The 24,632-nt window shown below is 38.7% G+C and overlaps 1 protein-coding gene across 1 annotated transcript in view; it reads left to right on the forward strand.

Annotated features, from left to right (window-relative positions):
• Positions 1-24,207, forward strand: part of LOC114648910 (polyunsaturated fatty acid lipoxygenase ALOX8-like) — a 35,891-nt gene extending 11,684 nt beyond the window's left edge. The window contains exons 7-14 of the mRNA XM_051925254.1: positions 5,841-5,980; positions 7,430-7,633; positions 8,524-8,610; positions 12,053-12,222; positions 13,223-13,344; positions 15,126-15,226; positions 22,069-22,239; positions 23,268-24,207. Coding sequence (XP_051781214.1) covers positions 5,841-5,980; positions 7,430-7,633; positions 8,524-8,610; positions 12,053-12,222; positions 13,223-13,344; positions 15,126-15,226; positions 22,069-22,239; positions 23,268-23,447 — 1,175 coding nt within the window. The 3' untranslated portion in view covers positions 23,448-24,207. The remainder of the gene's footprint in view (positions 1-5,840; positions 5,981-7,429; positions 7,634-8,523; positions 8,611-12,052; positions 12,223-13,222; positions 13,345-15,125; positions 15,227-22,068; positions 22,240-23,267) is intronic.
• The last annotated feature ends 425 nt before the right edge of the window (positions 24,208-24,632 follow it).

Here is a 24,632-nt window from a genome sequence, read left to right on the forward strand (position 1 = left end):
CACTCACTCAGAATATGGAACCAATGTAGAAAGCATTTTAAGATGGAGAAGCTTTTATCTGTGGCACCTCTGCAAGAGAACCATCTCTTTCAACCCTCGCAAACATATGCAGTTTTTAATATCTGGAAAAAATTTGGGATTAAAATACTCAGAGATCTTTATATAGACAACATCTTTGCATCCTACGAACAATTACATTCCAAATTTAACTTTCCAGCTACACATTTCTTTCACTATCTTCAAATTAGGAACTTTGTTAAACAGAACTGCCCGATTTTCCTCATCTTGCACCCTCATCATTGCTAGAAAAAATATTGCTCAATTTCAAGGACTTAGACACCATCTCTACAATATGTAAAATTATTTTACAGTCCCTCCCTTTCAAAGATCCAAGAGGACAATGGGAAAAGGATCTCTTAATCAATATATCAGAAAGGGAGTGGAAAGTAGCAATGCAGAGACTTCACTCAAGCTCCATATGCGCAAAGCATACAATTATTCAACTCAAAGTTATATATCGAGCACATCTGTCTCGCCTAAAACTGTCCAAAATGTTTCCAGGGCAAGATCCAACTTGCGAACGCTGCAATCAAGTCTCAGCCTCACTGGGTCACATGTTTTGCGCCTGCGCCAAATTAACATCATTTTGGACCAAAATTTTTAAGTGCCTTTCAGACAGCCTTGGTGTCACAATCCCTCCTAACCCATTAAAAGCTGTGTTTGGTGTTCTTCCAGATGGGTTTAAAGTGGAGAAGGACAAACAAACTGTGATTGCATTCACAACACTTTTGGCATGCAGACTTATTTTGCTAAACTGGAAGAATCCTAACTCTCCTCTTTTAAGTCAGTGGGTAACCGATGTTTGATACTATTTGAAATAGGAAAATATCTAATATTCAGTTAGAGGATCTGTACAGAATTTTTTTAAAACCTGGCAGGATATAATCAATAAAATTTTAGAATAAGCTCTTAAAGCACCGAGGAAGCAATTATCTCCGCATTTCTTTTTCTTCTCCATTCATCTCTACTGGCCTATTAAACTCATCAATTTAGGTATGTTTACAAGCCTTAAGTTTTAGCCCGTTGGCCATGCTCTCTCTCTCAGGGGTGGGGGTCGACTTGTTTTTCAGTCCTATTTTTTGTAAAAATTGATTGATTTGTATGAATGATTACAATAAAATTAATAAAATTAAAAAAAAAATGTTGAAGACTGGATTAGGTTGCCATAGCCTTCTCTTATTAGGGTTTAAGAGATTTAGCTCTCTTAGCTTGTTGGATTATAAAGCACATGTTCATCAATTCAGTGAAGTGATTGACTGCTGTTACCTGAATTACCTTTATTGCTGCTATGTTTATGTTTGCACAATTTCTAAAATTACAAACTGTTCTTCAGATGCAGATTCACTATTACTCTATTTACACGTAGTTTGATATTTTAATCCCTTTTTATTAAATGTAACCAGTGACTTTCATGATAGGGTAGCCCCTTAAAACTGAATTCTGTCTTGATTACTAACAAAGAGTCATTTCAAACTGGGCTTTCTTTCATGTTGTTAATTTGGGATATTCAATTTATTATCAGTTGCAGACTTCCAAAACTCAAACAGGCTTCACCTTCAAAACTAGAACTCAAAAACTCTGAGATGGCCTCTAAACATACAGTAGGCCTGATCCTAAAACTCAAAAGCATGCATATAGCCTACACACTCTCAAAAACATGGCCAAACGTACACATTCAAAAAGTGAGAGAGAGGAACCAACAGATCCCAGCTCAAAACAGCGTATAACATCTTCGTCGTCTGTTCTTATATAATTATATACTAAATATATAAACTGTATATTAAACTGGCTACTCAGCACTCTTCTGCTTGGTTCATGATTTTTGATTCTCCATCTATTTCATTAAGAGGACTACATCTTTAAAGTCTGCTTTATTTCTTTCGGTTTGGCTAAGACCTTAATACTCAGACACTGCTATCAAGCCAAACTCAAAAATAAATGGCAAGGAGTATTTTAAGAACTATCTTAGGTTAGGTTGAGAATGGAGGAATGTTATGCTAGGATAGCAAAGTTACAAATAAAGTAGGCATAAATATATATTAATAGATGGCGTGGAGGACAGTAACTTAATTGTGAATAAACCATACGTCTTGTTTGTTTTGGTTAATTTTATATAATGTAGCCATTTTTAAGTTGTGAGTTGGTTCTTGATTCTAGCTAGTTTCTAGCTCTATTTGACAATGAAGTTGAATGGATTTTAAGAAGACTGGATACATTTTAAAAGTGACTACCATTACCATAAATCTAAGGCTATGTCCACACTACTACAATTTTGTGTATAGACACAGACATTAGTCTCTGTTTTTGCCTTTCGTCCACACATCCCCAGCATTTTTAAACCCAGAAAGCAGAAACTATCCCAAAACTCACTCCAGAGCTGTATATGTATGAAAACGCTGGTTTGCCATTGCAATGCGAATGGATGAAAACACAGACCTTTGAAAACGCAGACTAATCGCTCCCTGATGTGTTCATGCTTATTAGGTAGTCCTTCCCTGATTGGATCCTGAACTTTACAGAATTTAATTCCCTGACTGATCACCCTACATGGACAAAAAAATATTCCAACATAGTAGACATGAAAGAGTTGATTCCCATTGTACTTGATGTGTTATTTACCTACTTCTTCTTTAAACTGCTCCCATTAGGGGTTGCCACAATGGAAACTTCTTTTCCTAATCTTCCTGTCCTCTGCATCTTGCTCTGTTACACCCATCACCTGCATGTCTTCTCTCACCACATTCATAAACCTTCTCTTAGGCCTTCCTCTTTTCCTCTTATCTGGCAGCTCTATCTTTAACATCCTTTTCCCGATATACCCAGCATCTCTCCTCTGCACATGTCCAAACCAACACAATCTCGCCTCTCTGACTTTGTCTCCAAACCGCCCAGCCTGAGCTGACACTCTAATGTACTCATTTCTAATCCCGTCTAATCCTCGTCACACCAAGTGCAAATCTTAACATCTCTGTCACCTCCAGCTCTGTCTCCTGTTTTTTGGTCAGTGCCACCATCTACAACTCATATAACATAGCTGGTCTCACTACCATCCTATAGACCTTCCCTTTCACTCTTGCTGATACACATCTGTCACAAATTACTCCTGACACACTTCTCCACACATTCCACGCTGCCTGCATTCTCATTCATGACCATCATTCCTCTCCTTTCTAGAGAATATCTCCACCTTTCTAGGGTCTCCTCAATCTGCTCCCTACACTCGCTACAGATCACAATGTCATCAGCAAACATCACAGTCCAAAGCCGATCCCCTATATAATCCCACCTACATCTTGAATGCTTCTATCACTCCTACTACAAACCTTACCACTGTCACACTTTCCTCGTACATATCCTCTACAAATCTTACATACTTCTTTGCCACTCCCAATTTCCTCATACAATACCACAACTCCTTGTGAGGCACCCTTTCATATGCTTTCTAAAGGTCCACAAAGATGCAATGCATCTCCTTCAGGTCTTCTCTATACTTCTCCATCAACAACCTCAGAGCAAATATCTGTGGTGCTCTTTCCTGGCATGAAACCATACTGCTGCTCACTAACCATCACTCCCTTCTTAACCTAGCTTTCACACTCTTTCCCATAACTTCATGCTGTGGTTCATTTAATTTTCCTACTTCCTCTGTCCAGATGTCATGCCAAGCACTCTTATTGATGAAACCCTTACTGCTTCTGCTGTAGTTGCCCAGCTATCTGGCAACTCTTCACTGCCACCCAGTGCCTGTCTTACATCCTCCATGAACTTAACCTTGCAGTCTTCCTTTTTCAACTTCCACCATTTGATCCTTGGCTCTGCCCTCACTTTCCTCTTCTTCTTGATCTCCAACGTCATCCTACAGAGCACCACCCTATACCTAACTTCACTTTCCCCCGCCACAACTTTGCAGTCTTCAATCTCTTTCAGATTGACCCTCTTGCATTATATCCTATCCTATCCTATCCTATCCTCTTGCATAGGATATAACCTACCTGTGTGCACCTTCCTCCACTTTTGTACATCACCCTATGTTCCTCCCTTTTCTTAAAATACATATTCACCACAGCCATATCCATCCATTTTGCAAAATCCACTATCATCTGACCTTCATTCCTCTCCTTGACACCATACCTACCCATCACCTCCTCATCCCCTCTGTTCCCTTCACCAACATGTCCATTGAAATCTGCTCCAATCACCAATCTCTGCACCTTGGGCACACTGTCCATCACTTAATCCAGCTCACTCCAGAAATATTCATTCTCATCCATTGCACACCCAACTTGCAGGGCATATGCACTAACAACATTCATCATCACAACTTCAACTTGCAGTCTAATAATCATCACTCTGTCTGACACTCTTTTTACCTCCAAAACACTCTTGACATATTGTTCCTTCAGAATAACCCCTAACCCATTTCTCCTCCTATCCACACCATGACAGAACAATTTGAATCCATCTCTGGACCACCTGGCCTTACTCCCTTTCCATTTAGTCTCTTAAACACAAAAGATATCAACCTTCCTTCTCTCCATTACATCAGCTAGCTCTCTCCCATTAAAAGTCATACTTCCAACATTCAAAGTTATTACCCTCAGTTCCATTCAATTTACCTTCCTCCTCTCCTCCTGCTTCTGGATGTTGTCTTATTTTAATTTCTTATTTTGTCTTTTATTTTTCTTCTCTTCATTATGTAAAGCACTTTGAGCTACTTTTTGTATGAAAATGTGCTATATAAATAAATGTTGTTGTTGTTGTTGTTGGAAACATCTTCCCCCTCCTCTTCTCCTTCTTCAGCCAACAGTAGCCCAAGTAACCGGGGTTTCAACCAATCTGGTATGGAAATCTGTACTGTTGTCCGCTTATTGATCTGGCAAAATTTTACACTGGATGCCCTTCCTGATGTAACTCTTCCCATTTATCTGGGCTTGGGACTGGCACAAAGAAACACACTGGTTTGTGCATCCCCTGTGGCTGAATTGTTATGTTGTGTTTCTTACTTGTATGTATCTAAATTGAATTTAGTACAGTTTGAATGCTGCATTCATGCTCAAAAGGCAAAAAAATTACTGGTCAATGTAGTTTTGCAACAAATGCTGTGGCCAGCGACATTACAATCCTTTCAAGGATTTTTCCATTGATGCGCGCATGCCCATTGTAAAATTAACTTCTGTGTCATATGCGTTTTTGGTTGTTTTAGTGTTGACGGGCATACTTTCATAAAAAATGTGAAAATGTTAGTGTGGATTGAGAAAGATCCATCCATCCATCCATTTTCCAACCCGCTGAATCCGAACGCAGGGTCACGGGGGTCTGCTGGAGCCAATCCCAGCCAACACAGGGCACAAGGCAGGAAACAATCCCGGGAAGGGTGCCAACCCACCGCAGGACACACACAAACACACCCACACACCAAGCACACACTAGGGACAATTTAGATTCACCAATCCACCTAACCTGCATGTCTTTGGACTGTGGGAGGAAACCGGAGCGCCCGGAGGAAACCCACGCAGACACGGGGAGAACATGCAAACTCCACGCAGGGAGGACCCAGGAATCGAACCCAGGTCCCCAGATTTCCCAACTGCGATCTAATTTTAAATCACAATACAGTTGTGTGAATCTAGCCTCAGTTTGTGTGCATAGCAAAGTATCCTGTGGCATTTACTAAATAAAGTACTGCTAACAATTCATTGTTTTTTTTCCTTTTGAATAGGACTACTTTGTTCAGGCTTATAATACAGTATCTATTCTTTCCATCTTATTTTCACAGAAAGGAAACATTTTTTTGGTGGACTACAAATTACTAGATAATGTGCCCCCAAATGTGATCGATGGGGTACAGCAATATTTACCAGCACCACTCTGTCTGCTGTACAAGGACAAACAAGACCAGTTGCTTCCTATTGCCATACAGGTATGTGTCTATTTTGCATGTATTCACAGTAGCAGAAAAGAGAAAAGGAAACATACAATATGAGCATCAGTAATGTGATCAAAGCAATGCTTCACAATGCAAATGTACTGAGAACCGCAAATATGTGTAATACATTAGCCAACAGTGTAGCAGATTGTAGCACTTTGGAGACCTTCAAAATGAATTATTTATGTCAATAATTCTTTCATGGCCATAATGCCATAACTCCCTCACAATACAGGTAATGTGCCTCATTCGGGACTCTGCGAGCAACCACTCATTTGACAAAAAGCCATACCAGCAGTACCAATGATTCTCTGAAGAGACACAGTACCAAAGGAGTCCAGTCTTCATCTCAGGTCACTAGATAGCATCCATGTTTCACAACCATATAGCAAAATAGGAAGCACCAGGACTCTAAAGACCTGGAAAATCATTCTTTTGCAAAGATATCAGGGTGTACCACACACCCCTTTCCAGCGACCTCGTGATCCCCCGTGCTCTCCCAATTTGTTTACTGACTTCATAGGAAGCGTCACCAGAGACATGAACGTCACTGCAATGGTAAATAAATTTCTTGACACGGTCAATACTCTCTCTGCAAACAGACACACTGCTGATGGCTGTACCCAAGAGCAGGGCCACCTTACCAGCATTATAGGCCCCCCAGGCAAAGTACTGTGCTGGAGCCCCTGTTTTATAACAAAAAAGAAACATACATAGGCAGGAGATCATTAAAGGCCTGGATCTTGGTTTTTATCCAGGACACTCACAAGCCCAGATACTCAGACTTACCACTCTTGTCTCTTGTGAGCCCCAATCAGTGCCTCCATTGACTCCATGAAGATCATACCATTGTCGGCAAAGTCAAGATCAGAACAGATGCCCCACCGCCACTTAGTTTAGTTTAGTTTAAGAATATCTGAAGAATATTTGAACACTAACATACATTCATTCCTTCTCAAATTTAAATAATTCAGTGCAGGGTAAACAAGAACAAAAATGAGAAACAACCTTCACACTCTCGCTTACAAAGGATCAATTTGAAAGTACAAATTAACTTCAAATTACCTCACTTGCACATCTTTAGGAACATAAGAGGTACTCCAGTGTACCCAGTTTAAAATCCACACAGATTGGAGGAGGCTAATAAAGAATCTGTATAGACAACCTGCCACAAGATTTGTGGACACAGTAGATGCTGCCCTTCAATCGGAATAGTAGGAGAAAATATTAAAATACAAATGTGTTCTGAAAAATATTTTTTGTGTGCCAATCACAGAAACGTCAGACTATGCTCTAACATATATGAAAACAAACTACGCATTAAATGATTCATGTTATCTTAAACTGTATAGAAATCCAATGAAACATTTTTTACATTAATTATTATGAAACTTGCCAACAAAGTCAGACTACAGGCTTATGATATTTTATTTTATGCATCAGCTGAAACAGAAGTCTGGCCCTGAGAACCCAATTTTTTTGCCATCTGACCTCAAGTATGACTGGTTGCTGGCAAAGACATATGTTCGTTCAGCGGATTTCAACTATCATCAGCTGGTGTCCCATTTGCTGCGAACTCACCTAATGGCAGAGGTCTTCTGCATGGCAACATACCGTCAATTGCCATCTATTCACCCACTTTTTAAGGTAACTAAAAACTGGCTTTTAATTTAAATTCCGGCTGCTGTCTTCTATCTTCTCTTTTGATAAATGGCTGTGAATGTAGACATTTCAAGTCTAGTTAAAAATTACAGCCACAACATATTTCCATTTATATGTAAATCTGTTGTGACCAGTAGGGGGTGTTGCATCACCCTAAATCCAAAACAACTACACTATACAAAGCCCCGGGTTCAAATAAAACAGGTTTACTAACCAAAACCCTTACAATATTGTTCTTATACATTGGTTCTTCACAGATATTCTGTTCTCCTCTTTCTTTCTGTTATTATTACTACTCCTCCAAGTTGGGTGGCTTCCAGCTGGATGAGGTTAAGCAGCTTCTTTTATCTTAGACCTGGGAATACTTCTGGTGCTAGGCTGTAGCTTGATGGAAGCACTTCTGGGTTTAGCGGAAGTCCCCAAAAGTAGGAATCATAAACCTTCACAGCACCCTATGGCGGTACCTCCAGAACCCAACAACACTGCCCCATAGGACTACAGTCCCCAGAATTCCGTCTGGGTGTCCATACAGGTAGCATCACCCAGAGATGCTGCCACCTAACATATCTGGGGAGCATGCAGCCCTGACCAGTTGTCTCCCCTGATTCTTCTATCACACTCGCCTTCCAGCTGGGTATTATTCCTCAATCTGACCCTGCCGGTATGCAAACATTCCTAGTTCCAAACTGGCATCTTCTGCTATCTTCTTAGCTAGGGTACGGAACACCCTCCTTTCCTCTTGAGCTTCCAATGGGCTGGCCTCCCATCCAGGTAAGGTACCTTGAACCATCCTGGCCGGGATGCCTGCACTGGTGCGTCGTCCTTTACACTGTTATTTATTTATTAATTCTCTCATTCTCTTTTTCTTAATACAGCTCCTGGTAAATCACATGAGGTACACTCTGCAAATCAACATCATGGCAAGAAATATTTTGCTTGCAAAAGATGGCATTTTTGATAAGGTTAGACCCTGAAGTTCACATGCCTGCCTAAATTTGCTTCGGCAAGACAGATTGAAAGTGAATTAACCAAGAAACTAGCATTTCTGCTTGCTTGATTTTTCTTTTTTCTATTTTTTTTGTTGTTGTTATTCATCATTCCCATGTTATGCCTTTTGACATATAACGTTAAACAGAATATTACTATAAAACATATCCTTTGTAGAATTTAATAAACAGTATTTTTGGTCTCCTTTAAGCAAATGTAAAACAACCAGAAAAATTTTAATAATGACTAGGGGGTTCTGCTCTCTGCTCGCTTCGCTAGGTAACCCCAGTCACCCACTATCTCGCGGCTGAGCCACATGAAGGGCATCGGGGTGCTTGTCCATCAGGAAAAGTGATTGTATTTAAAGAGATAGTATATAGAAGAGTATGTGGGGCACAGGAGGAAGACAGTTTGGTCCTTAGTTATTACAGATAGAAGATCAGTTACTTGTGTATTTCACTACAACTGTCTATTTTAAATACCAATGACTAATAAAATGTAAAAAGTAAAAGTAAAAAAGTAAAAGTAGAAGTAAAAAAAAGTAAAACATAATTAAACACAATAAAAAGTAAATAAAAAATTAAATTACACTAACACCTCATCAAAAACAATATTATGAAATACTTTATCCTCTAACTTGCATTCGTGTTTGCATATAGTTCAGGATATTTTTCTCTTTTTCGTTTATTGCATGATTCTCTTGATTTTTATTATGTTCAGCTGTTTTTGTTCATTTTCTTTTTCCATGTTCATTATCAGCTCTTGCTGCTCTTTTTCTATAGCGATCTAAAATTCAATGTTCATGAATAGATAATTTGCTTTTCTGCCTTGCCATTATAACCAACTGTATTGATGGGTGAGTTAGCACTGATTTCCAGCAGTCATGGAGTGGTACGGAGAAAGGATGTGTGCAGTAGGAGTAATGATTGGGTGAGTGGTGTGGAGAGGCGTGGTCAAGGCTGAATAATGTGGACATGATGGAAAACTTTTTGTAATATAATAGAGAGGAAAAAAAATGTTAAAGTTAATTATTAATCTGAGGCTGGTTTGCAGATTCAGCCCAGTGGCCCTGCAGTAGAATAAACAGATTATTGAAATGGTATGATTTGAAAAAATCGCTTGACAGGTTATTATGCTAGTGTAATATGCAAGGCCATTAAATGTCCAAAGAACTATAAGTTACTCACTGCTGTCATTTCACAACACTAGAAAATTTGTAAGAAACTGGCTACTAATGTCTATCATATAACCAGCTGTATATAAATTCTGCTGTAGGGGAATGTCTTTTAAATGGTTGAAAATCTAAAATTCTTTTAACTCTGTAAGTTTGTCTCTTCTGTAAATTATTAATGTTTTTTGCTTAAATACTTCCTCTAACACACACACAAACACAAGCCTTTTCTAAACCCACTTAGAGAATTTCGGGCTAAAAGAAAATAAGACCCTAACTCAGCTCAATTGGGCAGAGGTTGGAGCCAACGCTAAATAGAAGACCCTGTTACAAGGTGTCCAATCTCTCCCATGCAAACTCTCACTTATATGAAGAAAATTTATTGTAACCCTTTACTCTATCATCATGTGTTTAGGATGTTGGGATAAAACTAGAATACCAGAACACCCACAAAAGAGAACCGACAAACTTAACCCCTAATGGCTGGGAGCAGAATCAAATACAAATCCCTGGAGCTGTGCGGTGGCAGTAACACAAACCAATGTGCTGATATCATTCAAAGATCTAATATAGCTAATCGTTTATATAAAAAAGTGTTCTCCCACAATTTTACTTTTATGAAAAAATGTTTAATTGTTGTTTTAATCATTAGAAAAGCAATGCTTTACGATAGCTATTCCTCATTGGGAAATATGAACAGACAGGGTTGTTCATTTCCTTTATCTAATTAAGGTTAATATAACTTAAAATAATCGTGTTTTTTTTTTATATTACTGTATACATTTTTCTAGTTACTGTGACATCTTTTTATGTGTCATATGAACAGAATTAAATCATGTTGAAACAAACAATTGAATTAAGTTGATTTAACTTAAAGTAAACAAGTTTTATGTATAAAACTATCCTATATTTGCACAAAGAGCAGCTCCTTTTGTTGCATTGCGGTCCAAGGGATCTCCACAGCTTTCTACAGTGGGAAAGAAAGTTAAAAACTTTTAGTTATGTCATATTTTCCAAAGGCCGTGAGTTCTGTGTGGTTGTGGAAGCTGATACACAGGCAAATTTGTTGTCCTACATTAGAAAAGCAGCCTTTTCTTTCCCTACTATAAAACAGAATGATTAATATTAAAATTACACAAAGTATAATCAATCAAAATAAATAAAGTCTCATATTTTCTTAACTACTTGTGTTTATGTATTGATAGTATATTATTAACATAGTAGATATTGTATTAACTGAATACTAATTACGTCCAAGACCTGCACATGCAAGCCATTTTCATGGAGTGTAAAAAGAAAGTTTATAAAAATGGTAATGCATCAAGTTTAATAGATCAACTAAATAGGTTATAGTTAAATAGCTCAAAAATGTGCATTATTTTTTTTAAAAAAAAAAGGTTACAAAAAATGTTAAATATTATGTTTTATTTACATGAGTCATGTTAGTTTATCATTGTCATTTTTTAACCTGCTTAATCCAAAACAGGGTTGTGGTGGGGCTGGAGCCTATCCCAGCTAGCATAGTGTGCAGGAACAAACCCTCAAAAGGGCACCAATCCATCGCAGGGCAAACATCCGCACATCAGTCACACACTAGGGACAATTAAGTGTCACCAATTCATCTAACTTGCATGTCTTTGCACAGTGGGAGGAAACCAGAGCACCCGCAGGAAACCCACACAGACATGGGGAGAACATACAAACTCCACTGTGCTGCCCCCCCTCGCCATGTTGGTTTAACATAATATAATTAATTTAACAGAACATAACAAATCATTTGTTTTACATAAACATATTAAGTTCTTTCAGCATAGACTTAGTATATTAAGTATAATTCAATCATTTTTGATTAAAACCATTTTATTATGTGCAACCGATGTACAGGTTTTTTATTCTAATCTAACATGCTTTTTAAGTGTGTGTCCTCTTGGAATATACTTCTGCTACCAGTTTTAGCTTAAACATCTCTTAATCAACTTTCACTTGTTTAAAGGTATATAGTTTCTGTAAATTTGGTCTTGCAATGTAGGAACAAACAAATATGTGATTGTTTTTATCATTTTTTCTGTTGTGAATGTTGACATGGAGAAGCTCGTGTGGACTTAACTGTTAATTTTCAACTTATATTATGTAATGGTCACAGTGAAAATCCACCTACATTCAAACATTTTTCAATTGTCAATTTTTCATTTTTTACCGTGGTTTAAAGACTATTAGATATAAAAACAGACTTACATATTTTTTAGGCTGCAAGCACAGGAGGTGGGGGATTTGTTGTTATACTGCAGAGAGCCTTGGATTCTCTGACCTACAGCTCCCTCTGTCTTCCGGAGAACATCAAAGCTCGTGGAATGGAAAATATCCCCAATTATTACTACAGAGATGATGGAATTCAGCTGTGGAAAATCATTAACCGGTTTGGCATTTTACAAGAAACTGCATATTCATTTTCGAATCCACTTTTATTTTTCCTTTTGATGTCATGGGGAACTAAACCCTGGCCAAAGCAGAGCATTTGGGATACCCTAGTAAACCCTGTGGAACATGTTACTGTGTTATAAATTACTCAGTGCCAAGTACTGAGTTTGTGAGAATATATTGTAGAACAGTGCAGAGAGCTCTTTACTGGTAAAACTGGAAGGCAACTGTCTGAAAGTGCTTCACAGGCTGAAAGGGGTGAGATGAGAGTGTGGCAGGAGGCTGACAGGGGCTGGATGTCTGACTTTCAGCAGTTCACCAGCAAGGAAGAAGAGCACATACTTTAAATCAGGAAGATTTGATAAAGAGGGTGGAAACTTTCTTAGGAAATGAATAAATCAGAACCCCATACAAGTTTGTCTGTATGGTGTATCATCTCAGTGGTAATGATGAAGAGTGCAGCAGCAATTGCTGATATTGACGTACTGACAATGTTCAGTATAGGCCAGCTTTATCGTGTTCACAGGTCATCTCAGTTTTGGAGGCATTTCCTGTAAAAGTGAAAGTGAAACCATCAATCTTGTTAGGCTTCTAGAGTGTAATACTGTTGTATATTGTTGTTCAATAAACAAGCCTGTTATTGGAATTAATTTGTGGCAGTGCTACCAATACAACTTCAAATCCCAAAAGTGAGCAGGAATGAACTGGGGCTGAAGGGAGGGAGTTAGCATTCAGAGGGAAATGGTCTGAACAGATCTCCAGCAATCTTTGATAGGCAATTTCTAAGTGCATATTGGTCATTAAAAGTAGCCTTTCTCCACATTGCTTGAATAGTATTTGTTTGCAGACTTCCTATCTATGTATAATGCAATTCATCTACTTAAGATATGCATATATCAGCTGATGGGACCCAAATAGACCATCCCCACCGGGTAGCAAACACTGCCAACCAGGTTTCACTTTCTAGATTGACTTAAACTTGGTTGATTTCCTTTCAGGTATGTGAAGAAGTTTATAACATTCTACTATAAGAAAGATAAGAAAGTCAAAGATGACCAGGAGTTACAGAGGTGGATAAAAGAGATTTTCACTGAAGGGTTCCTAGGAAAGACCAGCACAGGTAAGTAAATGTATTTATTACTACTATGCTTGACTTTTGAGGCCATGATGTAATAGACCATACGATGATTCTCCCTACAAACACTGTCCAAGGCTTTTGGTTTTATAATGTATACTTGATTATATATTATATACTTTGACTATTTTTATGCCTCTTTACATCCTATACTTTATTGAGATAGAACTTTTTATTTAGATTTTTTTCTTCAAATGACAAGTTGAGTTTAAGCTGACAAACACACATAGGGAAGAGAAAGGAAGGCAAAGAAATTCCACAGCAATAAATATATGGTCAGGCTCCTGTCTAGAGCATATAATATATACAAAGAGCATCTAACTTTTACACTGTATGATCAATTCCACCACTAGGCCAAGAGTAGATTCTAAACCATTAGGCCACATTACCACTGATGGAAAATGAGTGTATTACAGATTGGGTCTCTGACAATTCCAAAAAAGCCAGCCCCTTCATAAGTGTTCCCTGACTGACTTGCCTCATTACATCCAGGATGGCTTCTCTTGAGCCTTTTGCCCTACTCACTGCACACAGAGTGGATGCTGCCTTCTAACTTTTCACCTTATTATAATAGCAGATGCTAAACACTTTCATAACTCTGAAATATACTTGCTTGGAAAATTGCTCTTCTTTCGGAGACTGTTTGGGCTCCTGTACTTTTTTCTTGCATTTTTTTCTGTCATGCTGCTTTTTAAAGGCAAAAGTTGTGTATGATGTTTGTCTGCAAGAGACAGTAGATGAGAGCCCAAGCAGTGGATTAAATGGAAAATGAGGTTTTATCTTAACAAAGAATTTTTTTCTCTGCACTATGACTGAAGTTACTCTTGGCTCTTCTATTTCTTCCCATCATTAAGTTGTGCAGATGTAACTTATGGAGAAATATAACGAAAATTAGATTGTAACCAGTTCTGGAAGCATAGTCTTCCATTTCTTTGTAATGTTTTTTACCTATAAGGGGCATTGCAGCATCTCAAACCCCAGGCACAACATACAAACACAGGTCCCAGGTGCAAACAAATTAATTATTGCACAAATACTTTACAGTGCTTGCTCTTTCTTTCTTTCTTTCTTTCTTTCTTTCTTTCTTTCTTTCTTTCTTTCTTTCTTTTTTTCCACTTCTCTTAGGGGAGATTTGTCCTTTTTTTCACCTGACTCCAACTCTCCATGTGAGGAGGTGTGGCCTCCTTTAATACCAGACCCTTCCATTGCTACCACATTGTATCCAGGAAGCACTTCTGAGTTAGCTGGAACCTCTCTAAAATGAGAAAACTTCACCCCAACATCTTCCTTCTGGTGGCTCCCAAGACCCAGCAGAATCAAGACCCAGCCCAATTACCATGCAGGCCTGTAGGTGTCTATATGGGCAAATCACCAGTTAACTGCTGCCACCTTTTATACTAGGAGAGAACATGGCCCCAGGTGGCAGTCTTCTTCAACCCTTCCATTACCATTGCCAGCAAACCCTTGTCTTCTATGACAACCTCTGACAACTTCAGTTCACATTCCAGGCAACTGCCCTGGTGAGGGCTGCAACTGAAAAACACCAAGCTGAACAGATGACACTCTATTCCCAACAACCCTTCACATGCAATTCTTTTGATTAAATCATCAGTCACAGAAACAGCTGCTGACCAATATATTGTCCATGGCACAAATAATCATCCTGGTGTCCATGTATGTGTATGTATTGTAGCTAAAAAGTGAATGACCATAACAAAGTGTGATCAAAAGATTTTGTACTACTATTTTTTTCTGCTCCATTACAGGTATCCCGCAGAGCTTTAGCACTCTTCAGCAGCTCATTGGCTTTGTCACCATGGTTATATTTACCTGTTCAGCACAACATGCAGCTGTCAACAGTGGGCAGGTAAAAGCCAAACATGATTATTTTTTCCTGGTCTATCAGTGTATGTATCTTATGAAAGGATACTTTAAAACATAAAGTGTGCATTAAAAGGTAACCATCATTATTAACATAATTTATAGAGTGAAGCCTATAAAGAATGGTTTGTGTTTATTTCAAAAAAGGTCCTACAAAGGTATATTGAACTGTAATACTGGGATATCAAAGTGCTTGTGTCTCAGATTCAAATCTAGACTGGTGTACATCCCATGCTGAACTGGCATGACTCTGATTTGGATTTTATGATAAATCTCCTATTAAATACTGCCAGTTATTTCACAGTGATTATATCATTATGAGTTGCCCTTCTCCTGAATTCAAGTGCTGTGTTACATTAAACATGTTTGCCTTAAACCCACACACCATGCTGGTCATTTCATTAAAAAAGTACCCTCTGGTTCTAACATACATCTCTTGGCAACTTGGACACATTTTCAGTGATGGACCATGAGATCACTGGGTCATAGATGTGTGGGTCAATCATACACGCTCAGCCACGTGACCAGCTGAGAGTGATCAATCCCTGGTCTTTGTCCAAGTAGCTTTGAGAACCATGAATCACCCCTCCTAATTCAAAGCCATCTGGAAGCCTTTTCTGCAGCCTCTGCGGTATTCTTGATGGCCTTCTTCATGTGTGAATCTGTGATACCAAGGAACCTAAAGGTCCAATACAAGGATTATACAGCAAAGCCTCCACAGCCCATCCCAATGGGCTTACACTGAACATGCTTTTCCATTCAGTGACCAAATCTTCATACTTAGCCCTTTTCATATCTTTGGCCTCCTTCATACGGCCCTACTAGGGATACTAAGTTCCTGCATGACCAATAGTCTTGATGTTTCAGGCACCAGGACCATGGCCGGCGTGAGAGAGGTTGCTGTGATAGTATCTGAGAACCTGCGCTGCCTCCCTAGGTCGACCAGCAGCTGTCTGTCATGATTTAGGTTGAACATTGATGCTTCAAGCCTTTTTCTTTAAGAGAGGCTATGTTGTGTACAGACATCAGGGTCATGTCCCTCACTTCTAGGGCCGTGGTCTCCAGGTTTATGACCTTGACTTTAATCAACCAGCATAAAAGAGCAGCCTATCGTTAGGAATGTTATTCAATCTGTGGATACAATTTTTCATTTCACTTTAATCTATTGTGTGTTTTTTCTACTTGTATTTTGACTTATTGCCTATTCTTTGACCTTGATTTTGCCTCTCATCTGGGTTACAGTCACTGCAGTTTATTTTTATTTTCTTTGGTTTTGCCTTTTGCCCACTTCTCCTGGTTTACTCACAAAAAAATTGACTTTTATTAGTTCTCCTGGCAGTTCTCCTGTTTTCCTGCTGAGACAGGACACTGTCAGTCTTGGGCCATGGTGAGTATCCCACCTAATGTTTTCAACTGCGATTTTGACTTCCCCCCCTGCCCTCACAAACATGATGGTCTGCTTTGCTAGGTGGATCTGCTGGCTATTGGCAGTCCTGTGAAGTTGGTGTCCAAGATTGCCTTGAGCACCTGGTCATGGCACCAGAGATAACCTCCTTCTCCCAGGGTCTTTGGACAGCAGCCCTAGGTATCCTATTTTCTGGCATAATAGACATACTGATGCTTCTGCCATACCCTAGCACTAAATATTCAATGGGCTCTGCCACACATCATAGACTGACTGGACCAGGATTCGTGTGTGCTGTGGGTCAGTTCTTCACAGAATCGTCCATGAGATTTTCTGGTCCTATGCCACATCCCCACTAACCTGCTGGTGTGTGTATCTTCTATTACGGCTCATACCTCCTCCTGAACCAGGTGGTGCCATTTGTTTCCATGTGCTTTGCCATAGTGAGATTGTAGTTTGGCACCATACCCTGCTCACCTATCAGCAAGTGGTTCCATAAAGGATCTGTACCATAGCCTCGCCTTGTTCTGGTCAACCGCTGGGCCTTCAGCTTCCTTGCTTTCTGCACTTCGATTATAGCCCCAGAGACTTTGTAGTTGGTGTAGTCCTTGTACAGCTGCACTTCTCTTGCCAGGGTCACCATGAACTCCTCCATTAAGCCGATGAAGGTAAGTTACAGCCTGTTACTGTATCCATATGCAGTGATACTAATCAAGCTTTGTGGCATCCCTAACATCTGCAAAGGAAGAGGCTGATCTTCTTCTCAAGCTTCTCAACTGTAGTCATTGGAATCTCATAAACTAACAGTGGTCAGATTAGTTAGGATAGAATGTCATGTTGATATATACAAGCCTTCAATTTGCCTGTCAATGCCAATTTGTCTACTGTGATCAGCCATCCTTCTGGTTGCATGTCATGCAGCAGTGTTATTCAATGAGCAATTGAACACCTTGCCCAAACTCTTCACAAGTTTTTCTGTAATTGAGAGTATCTGGATGCCTCCACGATGGAAACGGAACTTATCAGTCACTTCCCCGTTCTCACAATCAAGTACCTGGATTCCTCTAGCATGAACTTTAATCTAGCCCATGAAGTGATATTTTTTCAGGCCTGCAAAGATCTACCTGCACCCATGTACAGATGTTGTTGTGACTGTGAAGTCATTAATAAAAGCCCTGATGGGTGGCTGAGGAATGCCAGATTTGGTGAGGGGCCCTCAACACACATTTTCTGCTGACTTGACTAGCATATTCATGGCCAGGGAGAAGAGGATCACTGATTTGGTGCATCCCACTACAATCCCCTTCTCCAGTGAGTGCCAAGATGATGTAATAGTTCCAGAGGTGACTCTTAGACTGAAACTGTTACAATAATTCAGAATGAGGTCACTAATCTTACCTAGAATGTGGTGCCAATCTAGTGAGATTTCCCCCAGTTTATGCAGTATTGGTCCTTATATACTGGTGACAAAAAGCCAGAGCACAGCTAGATCCCTTTTAAACTCCTATGCTTATCTGATCAGCATGGTGATTAAACTTGTATGTTCTAGGCATCCTGGAACTTTGGGAACTTCAACGTTTTGCACTGTAGGGTATTTGTAGTTATTCCTTAGAAGGAATTCTGTCAGGCACAGGACAACAAAACTAAAGTATATTTTACACTCGATGCTGAGCAATGCAATGGTCCTAAATTGTTTGATTTTGAGGGGGTTCTCTTCTTTGGAGATCTAAACACCCTCAGCAAACCTCTATTGTTGAGCAACCTTACCACTCAACCAGATGACTTTAATGACAATCCATAGGTTCCTTAGTGCCGGTGTTTTGGGTACCTTATATACAATTTATATATTACTCCACTAGGGCTGGGTGATGAACCTGTCAATGTGGCTCTAGTAACTTCCTGGACCTCTATCAAAATAAGCACTTTGCTGTTGAACTTGATGGTGGTTTCTGGAGAGGAAATCAAGGCCCTGCAGTCTCCCAGGTCTTGTTCCCTAGCCTTATCTCTGTAGGCATGATGTAGATGATGATCAGTGTCCTCCATGGTAAATCCAAAGGGGTTTGTGATGAAGATTGTTCATTTCCTGGATCTTTCCCTGACCCTTCTTCTGTGTTATTCTGCCTGGTGAATGGTGATGAGCTTCTTCTTTAAAATGTTCTGAAGGTCTGGTAGTGCCACCTTATTGTCGCTGCCTGCTACCTTGTCGCCTCAAAGTCTTAATGTTCTACCTCAGCTGTCTGATTCTTGCCTCCTGATGGTTTGTTACACCAGTGTTCTTGGTGTCCTGGTATTCCTTTATGCCAAACCATTCAGCTGCAAAGGTGATAATAATCTTGATTGTTATCTGTAGCTTCTGACTCACCTTACCTTTAGTTATGTTCTTCAAGATTCTATCAACATTATCTTCCAACTGCCAGTCTCTCTTCTTATTAGCATGGGGCACCTGATCCGGCGTTGCTCTAGAGAAAGCTTCCTGAACAAACTTGAGCTGCTTGAAGCTGCTGAGTAATGTGTTTTGCCTGACTACTTCTGTATCCACCAGTAGGATGGCACATATAAAATGTTGCTTTTCTGTGTTTATATTTCAGCATGCACATTTTACTTTCTATGAATTTAAGATGCATGCTGCAAAACACACACAATAAAACAGCTTAATGACGTTCTAATCAGTTTTTAATATCACTTCAATATTTTCTTTAAATTACTGGAGGAATGGTTGTGTACTTTTCTAAATCATCACTAATAAAAAGGAAGTTATTTGAAGAAACCTGTAATACATTTAAACATATTAACTATGCAGTGGGTGTATCTGTAAAATCCATATATTATGGTTAAACATGGTAACATACTGTAGTTTTTAAGGACTAATTATAATATTAAGCCAGCTAAATCAAATTACCATTTAGAGATATATATTAATTTAATGATATCTTCAAATGATTTGAAGATATCTCACTTAAAGATATCTACAGTATATATAATTTAAAGATTTATTTAAATCCAATGCATCAGTATATTGTACATTAAATAGAAGATATCTCTATTGTAATTGACAATATTTGGATATATATAAATGAGTAAGATATATATTTAAACTACGGGGGAAAGCCGCCTTGGAGCATTCAGCGCCTAACCCCCCACCCCAGCACCTTTAGCACCTCAACCTTCAGCTAACTAAATCACCTAAATACAAACATTGGTGTTATGAATAGATAATTTTTGTAATAGTTTGTTCTTGTGAAAGAACATTTACTCGATCAAAAATAAAAACTACGACTTTCTTGATATTAAAAACCATGCCTTTCTTGATATTTTAGTTTATAATTTCAAAACGGAATAAGAATCTGAAAATACAACAACATCACATTAAAGTTTGATAAATTCTGAAAAGAATAACACCAAACATATATATGTAGGTTTTAAAATAAGCCTGACTGAAAGCATAACAAAAAACATCACATAAAAACATCACATAAAATCTTTGCACAAAATCGTTGCACTTTTAGGCTTAGGATTTTATATATAGAGAGTAGATGTACTTAAAGAAATTTCTAAATAATCATTTGACTTGCCATAAATATTCAAAATATAATTTTCATATGCATTGGGATATTTTAATACTGTGGGCAGTTTTGATTACTGCCCTAAAATATATTAACAGTAATGTAAATTTTTCCAGGAAAAATAAGCAAGCAATTCCTAGATTCAGGCTTAAAGACCATTTTTAACTTTTTGAAATTTTCCAACATATCTATAAAATAAATGTAGTACTATTCTTCCAGTTGCCTGTGTCATTCAATATACAAACATCTGTTAAAGACTGAAGTTAGGCAAATCCACTTATATTGACATAGATGACCTCACATTATTTTTCAAAAATGACAGGGAACATGCTCCTAAGTGAGCAAGACAGAATGTAGGATCTCTTCAGATTTGACAGTTTATTGAGCAGAAAATAAGCTAAGCATGTGATATAGTGCAAATTAACAAGGGTTCACCCTGAATATTAATTCTGTTTCTTGAAGCCTTTGATATTATTGGTAACTTTCTTGATTTACATGTCCTTTTCAACTAGCTCACTAACCAGAATCAAGATTAGAGCAATGTGTCTCATTAGCTTTGGTCTACAATGGGGTCCTGTTGGGGTCCATACAGTAAAAGGACTATGACTTGTTCTGATCTTTAATGAACTCAGGACACAGTGAGAAAATGTGTGAAATTTGCAGATGAGGAACAAGCAGCAAATATTGATGAGGCCCTGCGGTGGGCTGGCACCCTGCCCGGGGTTTGTTTCCTACCTTATGCCCTGTGTTGGCTGGGATTGACTCCAGCAGACCCCCGTGACCCTGTAGTTAGGTAGCGGGTTGGATGATGGATGGATGGATGAAGATGGACAATGTTGGTAGGAATCAAACTTTTAAACAATGTGCTTGAGTTGGCACAACATTATCATTGGAGGTAAAGCAAGGAATGAATTTAAATGGGAATAAAACATTGGGGGTGACACTGTGGTGCAGTGGTAGCGCTGCTGCCTCGCAGTAAGGAGACCTGGGTTTGCTTCCTCCCTGCATGGAGTTTGCATGTTCTCCCCATGTCTGCATGGGTTTTCTCCCACCGTCCAAAGACATGCAGGTTAGGTGCATTGGTGATACTAAATTATCCCTAGTGTGTGTTTGGTGTGTGGGTGGTGTGTGTGCCCTGCGGTGGGCTGGCGCCCTACCCAGGGTTTGCTTCCTGCCTTGCGCCCTGTGTTGGCTGGGATTGGCTCCAGAAGACCCCCGTGACCCTGTAGTTAGGATGTAGCGGGTTGGATTAAGGATGGATGGATAAAACATTGGTGATATAGAAGAAATACTGAATAGTGTTACAGGGAAGCCCTGTTCAAATGTCATAATATGCTAGGGAGATCACAATCGCAGTACTATCTGCATGGTCAACATGCTATAATAAAGTAGCTGACGAGAGCATCCTATTTAATCTTTACACCAAAGAGCATTCCCTATTTGTCAAAAGTTTAAGACATTCATATGACCTCTTAGACTAGGACCTCATCCATCTCTCACATTTCCTAAAAAGTATGCAGGCAGTGTGGTGTAGTGGTTAAGGCTTTGGACTACTTTAGTAAGTCACTTCACCTGCCTGTATTCCAATTGAAGAAACCCAAAAGAAATTAAACCAAAGTTGGTTCAGCAGAACTCTTTTTTTAAGGAGTATATTGTTTACCATCACACAATGAAAATTCAGAGAACAGTATTCAAAACAAAAAGTGAATTTAAACAATCTGCAAAATGATATATTTGAAATGGTGTACTTCAGGGTTCATGTGATCTATGAGCTAACCAAATATTCTTGTCTTGTTTGAATAAGATATATCACAGAAGTATATGGTGTTTAATAAATTTAAACTTTGGGATGTTTTGCAGTTTGATTTTTATGGATGGATGCCCAATGGCCCCTCAACTATGACCAGGCCTCCTCCAACCAATAAGGGACGTACCACCATGCCAGATCTACTGCAGAGCATGAGTGATGTGAAGAATACCTGCAGAGCCATGTCTGCCGTTTGGCTACTCAGCCGCCAGTCCAGTGACTTTGTGAGTAGGAAGTTTCATTTGTATTCACAATCACCATAATGCAAAGCTTACTATGTTAACAGCTACAAAATATAATTTAGAATTTTGTAAGTAATAAATTACTTTAGTGTGATGTAAACTAAAGATCTCCCATATGCACTGTACACAATTAGAGGCTTATTTTGCAAAATAGTAATGGGAGACCTAGAAGCCTGTATGAAAACAATGCAATATGCAAAGTTAAATCAAAAATAGGATACTAGGCACACTTGGTTTCTTTTGTGTTTTTGCTCTATCCTCAGGCATTGTAAAATTTAAGTTTCTATTTTCTGAAAGGCATGTCCTATTTTTGTTCTTATCTGGGACAGTGAGTAAATAAACCATATTAGTTAAGATTAAGTAATGCTTAGAATAGCTTTCTGGTGTCTTCGGGGACATAAGTTCAATTTCTGATCTTTCAAGAAAAAGTTTCCGCATTCTCCCCATATGTTCCATATCTGTTTAATTAGTTTAGCTCTTTGTCCTACACTATGAGATGCACCAGTCAGAGTAATGAACAAGTCTGCATTGGCAATGCTATATGTGTATGGGTGCAAAACTTTGTTTTGTATTGGACTGGTAGACTAGAATCCCAGCAAAGTTTGGATCTCACCTTGCAATAGGAATAGGAAAGGCTGGAAGGATCAAAACAACAGAACAGTCTCAGATCTAATTAATCCAGAGATCGTCCTATCAGCATGTGGCTTAAGAAAATAATGCCTGGATAGGGAGCCAGACATTACAGGAGATAATAGATTATAAAGATCCAGTTTTTCTGATCTGCAGTTCCTTGGGGGCATGGGAGGAAATTGAAGAATTTGGAAAACCTACAAGGACACATCGAACATTCAAACTCCATAGTGACAAGCAGAAATTTAAAATTAGCACTCTGTATCTGCCTGTGAAGAAGCACTCTGTGTTTTAAATAGTTTAAACATGTTTCTTATATACTGATTTGCTGCTTTTAACATGTTCCTTTTCACCAACCTGACTGATTCCTTTGCCTTTAGGTTATGCTCGGCCACAGTTCTAGCATTTATTCCACTGAAGAAAAACCACTGGGTTTCCTTGAAGAATTCAGAGAAGACTTGAAAAATCTAGCCTCCGAAATTAGAAAAAGAAATAAAGGGAAGCAAATACCTTACAACTATTTGTTGCCAGATGAGATTGAATCCAGTGTGGCCATCTGAACATTATCCCCACCGCGCTAGAGTGCTGCATTTCTAAAAGGAATTTTGACTGTTTCGCAACATTTTAATATGTTAAAATTGTTATAAATCACTTCTCTGCTTTGAGTCTTTAAAAGAGGACAAAGTCTGATTAATCTTTTTGCAGAAAGTGGCACAAGGCAAACTGTACTAAACAGTATTAACACTGCATATTTTATAAGAATTCTAAATATTCCTGAAAATACTAACATAACAGTCATGTTAGACTCCCTCTTACAATTTGTTGTTTTGTTTTGTTTTGTCTTATACTGTTTGTTTTTATCATTATACCAGACTCTATCTTATTCTGTTCTTTTCCTCCCTGGTCACTATTCTGTACAGTATCTTACATGGGCACCAAAATATTGTTAATGACAATGACCCAACCTGTGATGTCATCGCTTACACAATATAAAGATAACAGTAACCATCTCATAGCAGCATGGAAAAGGTGTTATATAAATGTATCATTATTAAAATGTCCAAGCTTTGGAATATACTGTATCTTACAACTCAAAAAATGTGAATTGCAGGTTATATCAAAGGCAAAAATGTTTTTTTTTAATTATTGGTTTAGTTCTGTTTATTTTGATTTAGTTTCAAGCCTGTTTTGACCACATTTAGCAGAAAGTCCTTTCCTTTTAATCTGTCTCTTGCAAATGTAAAATTCTGATCAACTTTATCACCTTGATCACTACAGTCCTTTTCCAAATGGAAGAATAAACATTTTATTTTAATCATACCTCTTGAAATGCATATCAGTTATTTACTAAAACCTCCATCCATCCATTCATCCATTTTCCAACCCACTGAATCCAAACACAGGGTCACGGGGTCTGCTGGAGCCAATCCAAGCCAATATAGGGTACAAGGCAGGAACCAACCCCGGGCAGGGCACCAACCCACCGCAGGACACACACACACACACACACACACCAAGCACACACACACACACCAAGCACACACTAGGGACAATTTAGAATCGCCAATCCACCTAACCTGCAAGACTTTGGACTGTGGGAGGAAACGGTGACTTTTTATCCTTCCAGTTTGGGATGTACTGTATGGGATACAAATTATTAGCATAAGGAGGCAACAATATGTTCTCTCTAATCATTCATTATCTGTTTAATCCATCTCAGGGATGCTTAACAAGTGATTCATGTT

This window comes from Erpetoichthys calabaricus, chromosome 3 (genome assembly GCF_900747795.2).
Source record: "Erpetoichthys calabaricus chromosome 3, fErpCal1.3, whole genome shotgun sequence".
In the NCBI taxonomy this organism is placed as follows: Eukaryota; Metazoa; Chordata; class Cladistia; order Polypteriformes; family Polypteridae; genus Erpetoichthys; species Erpetoichthys calabaricus.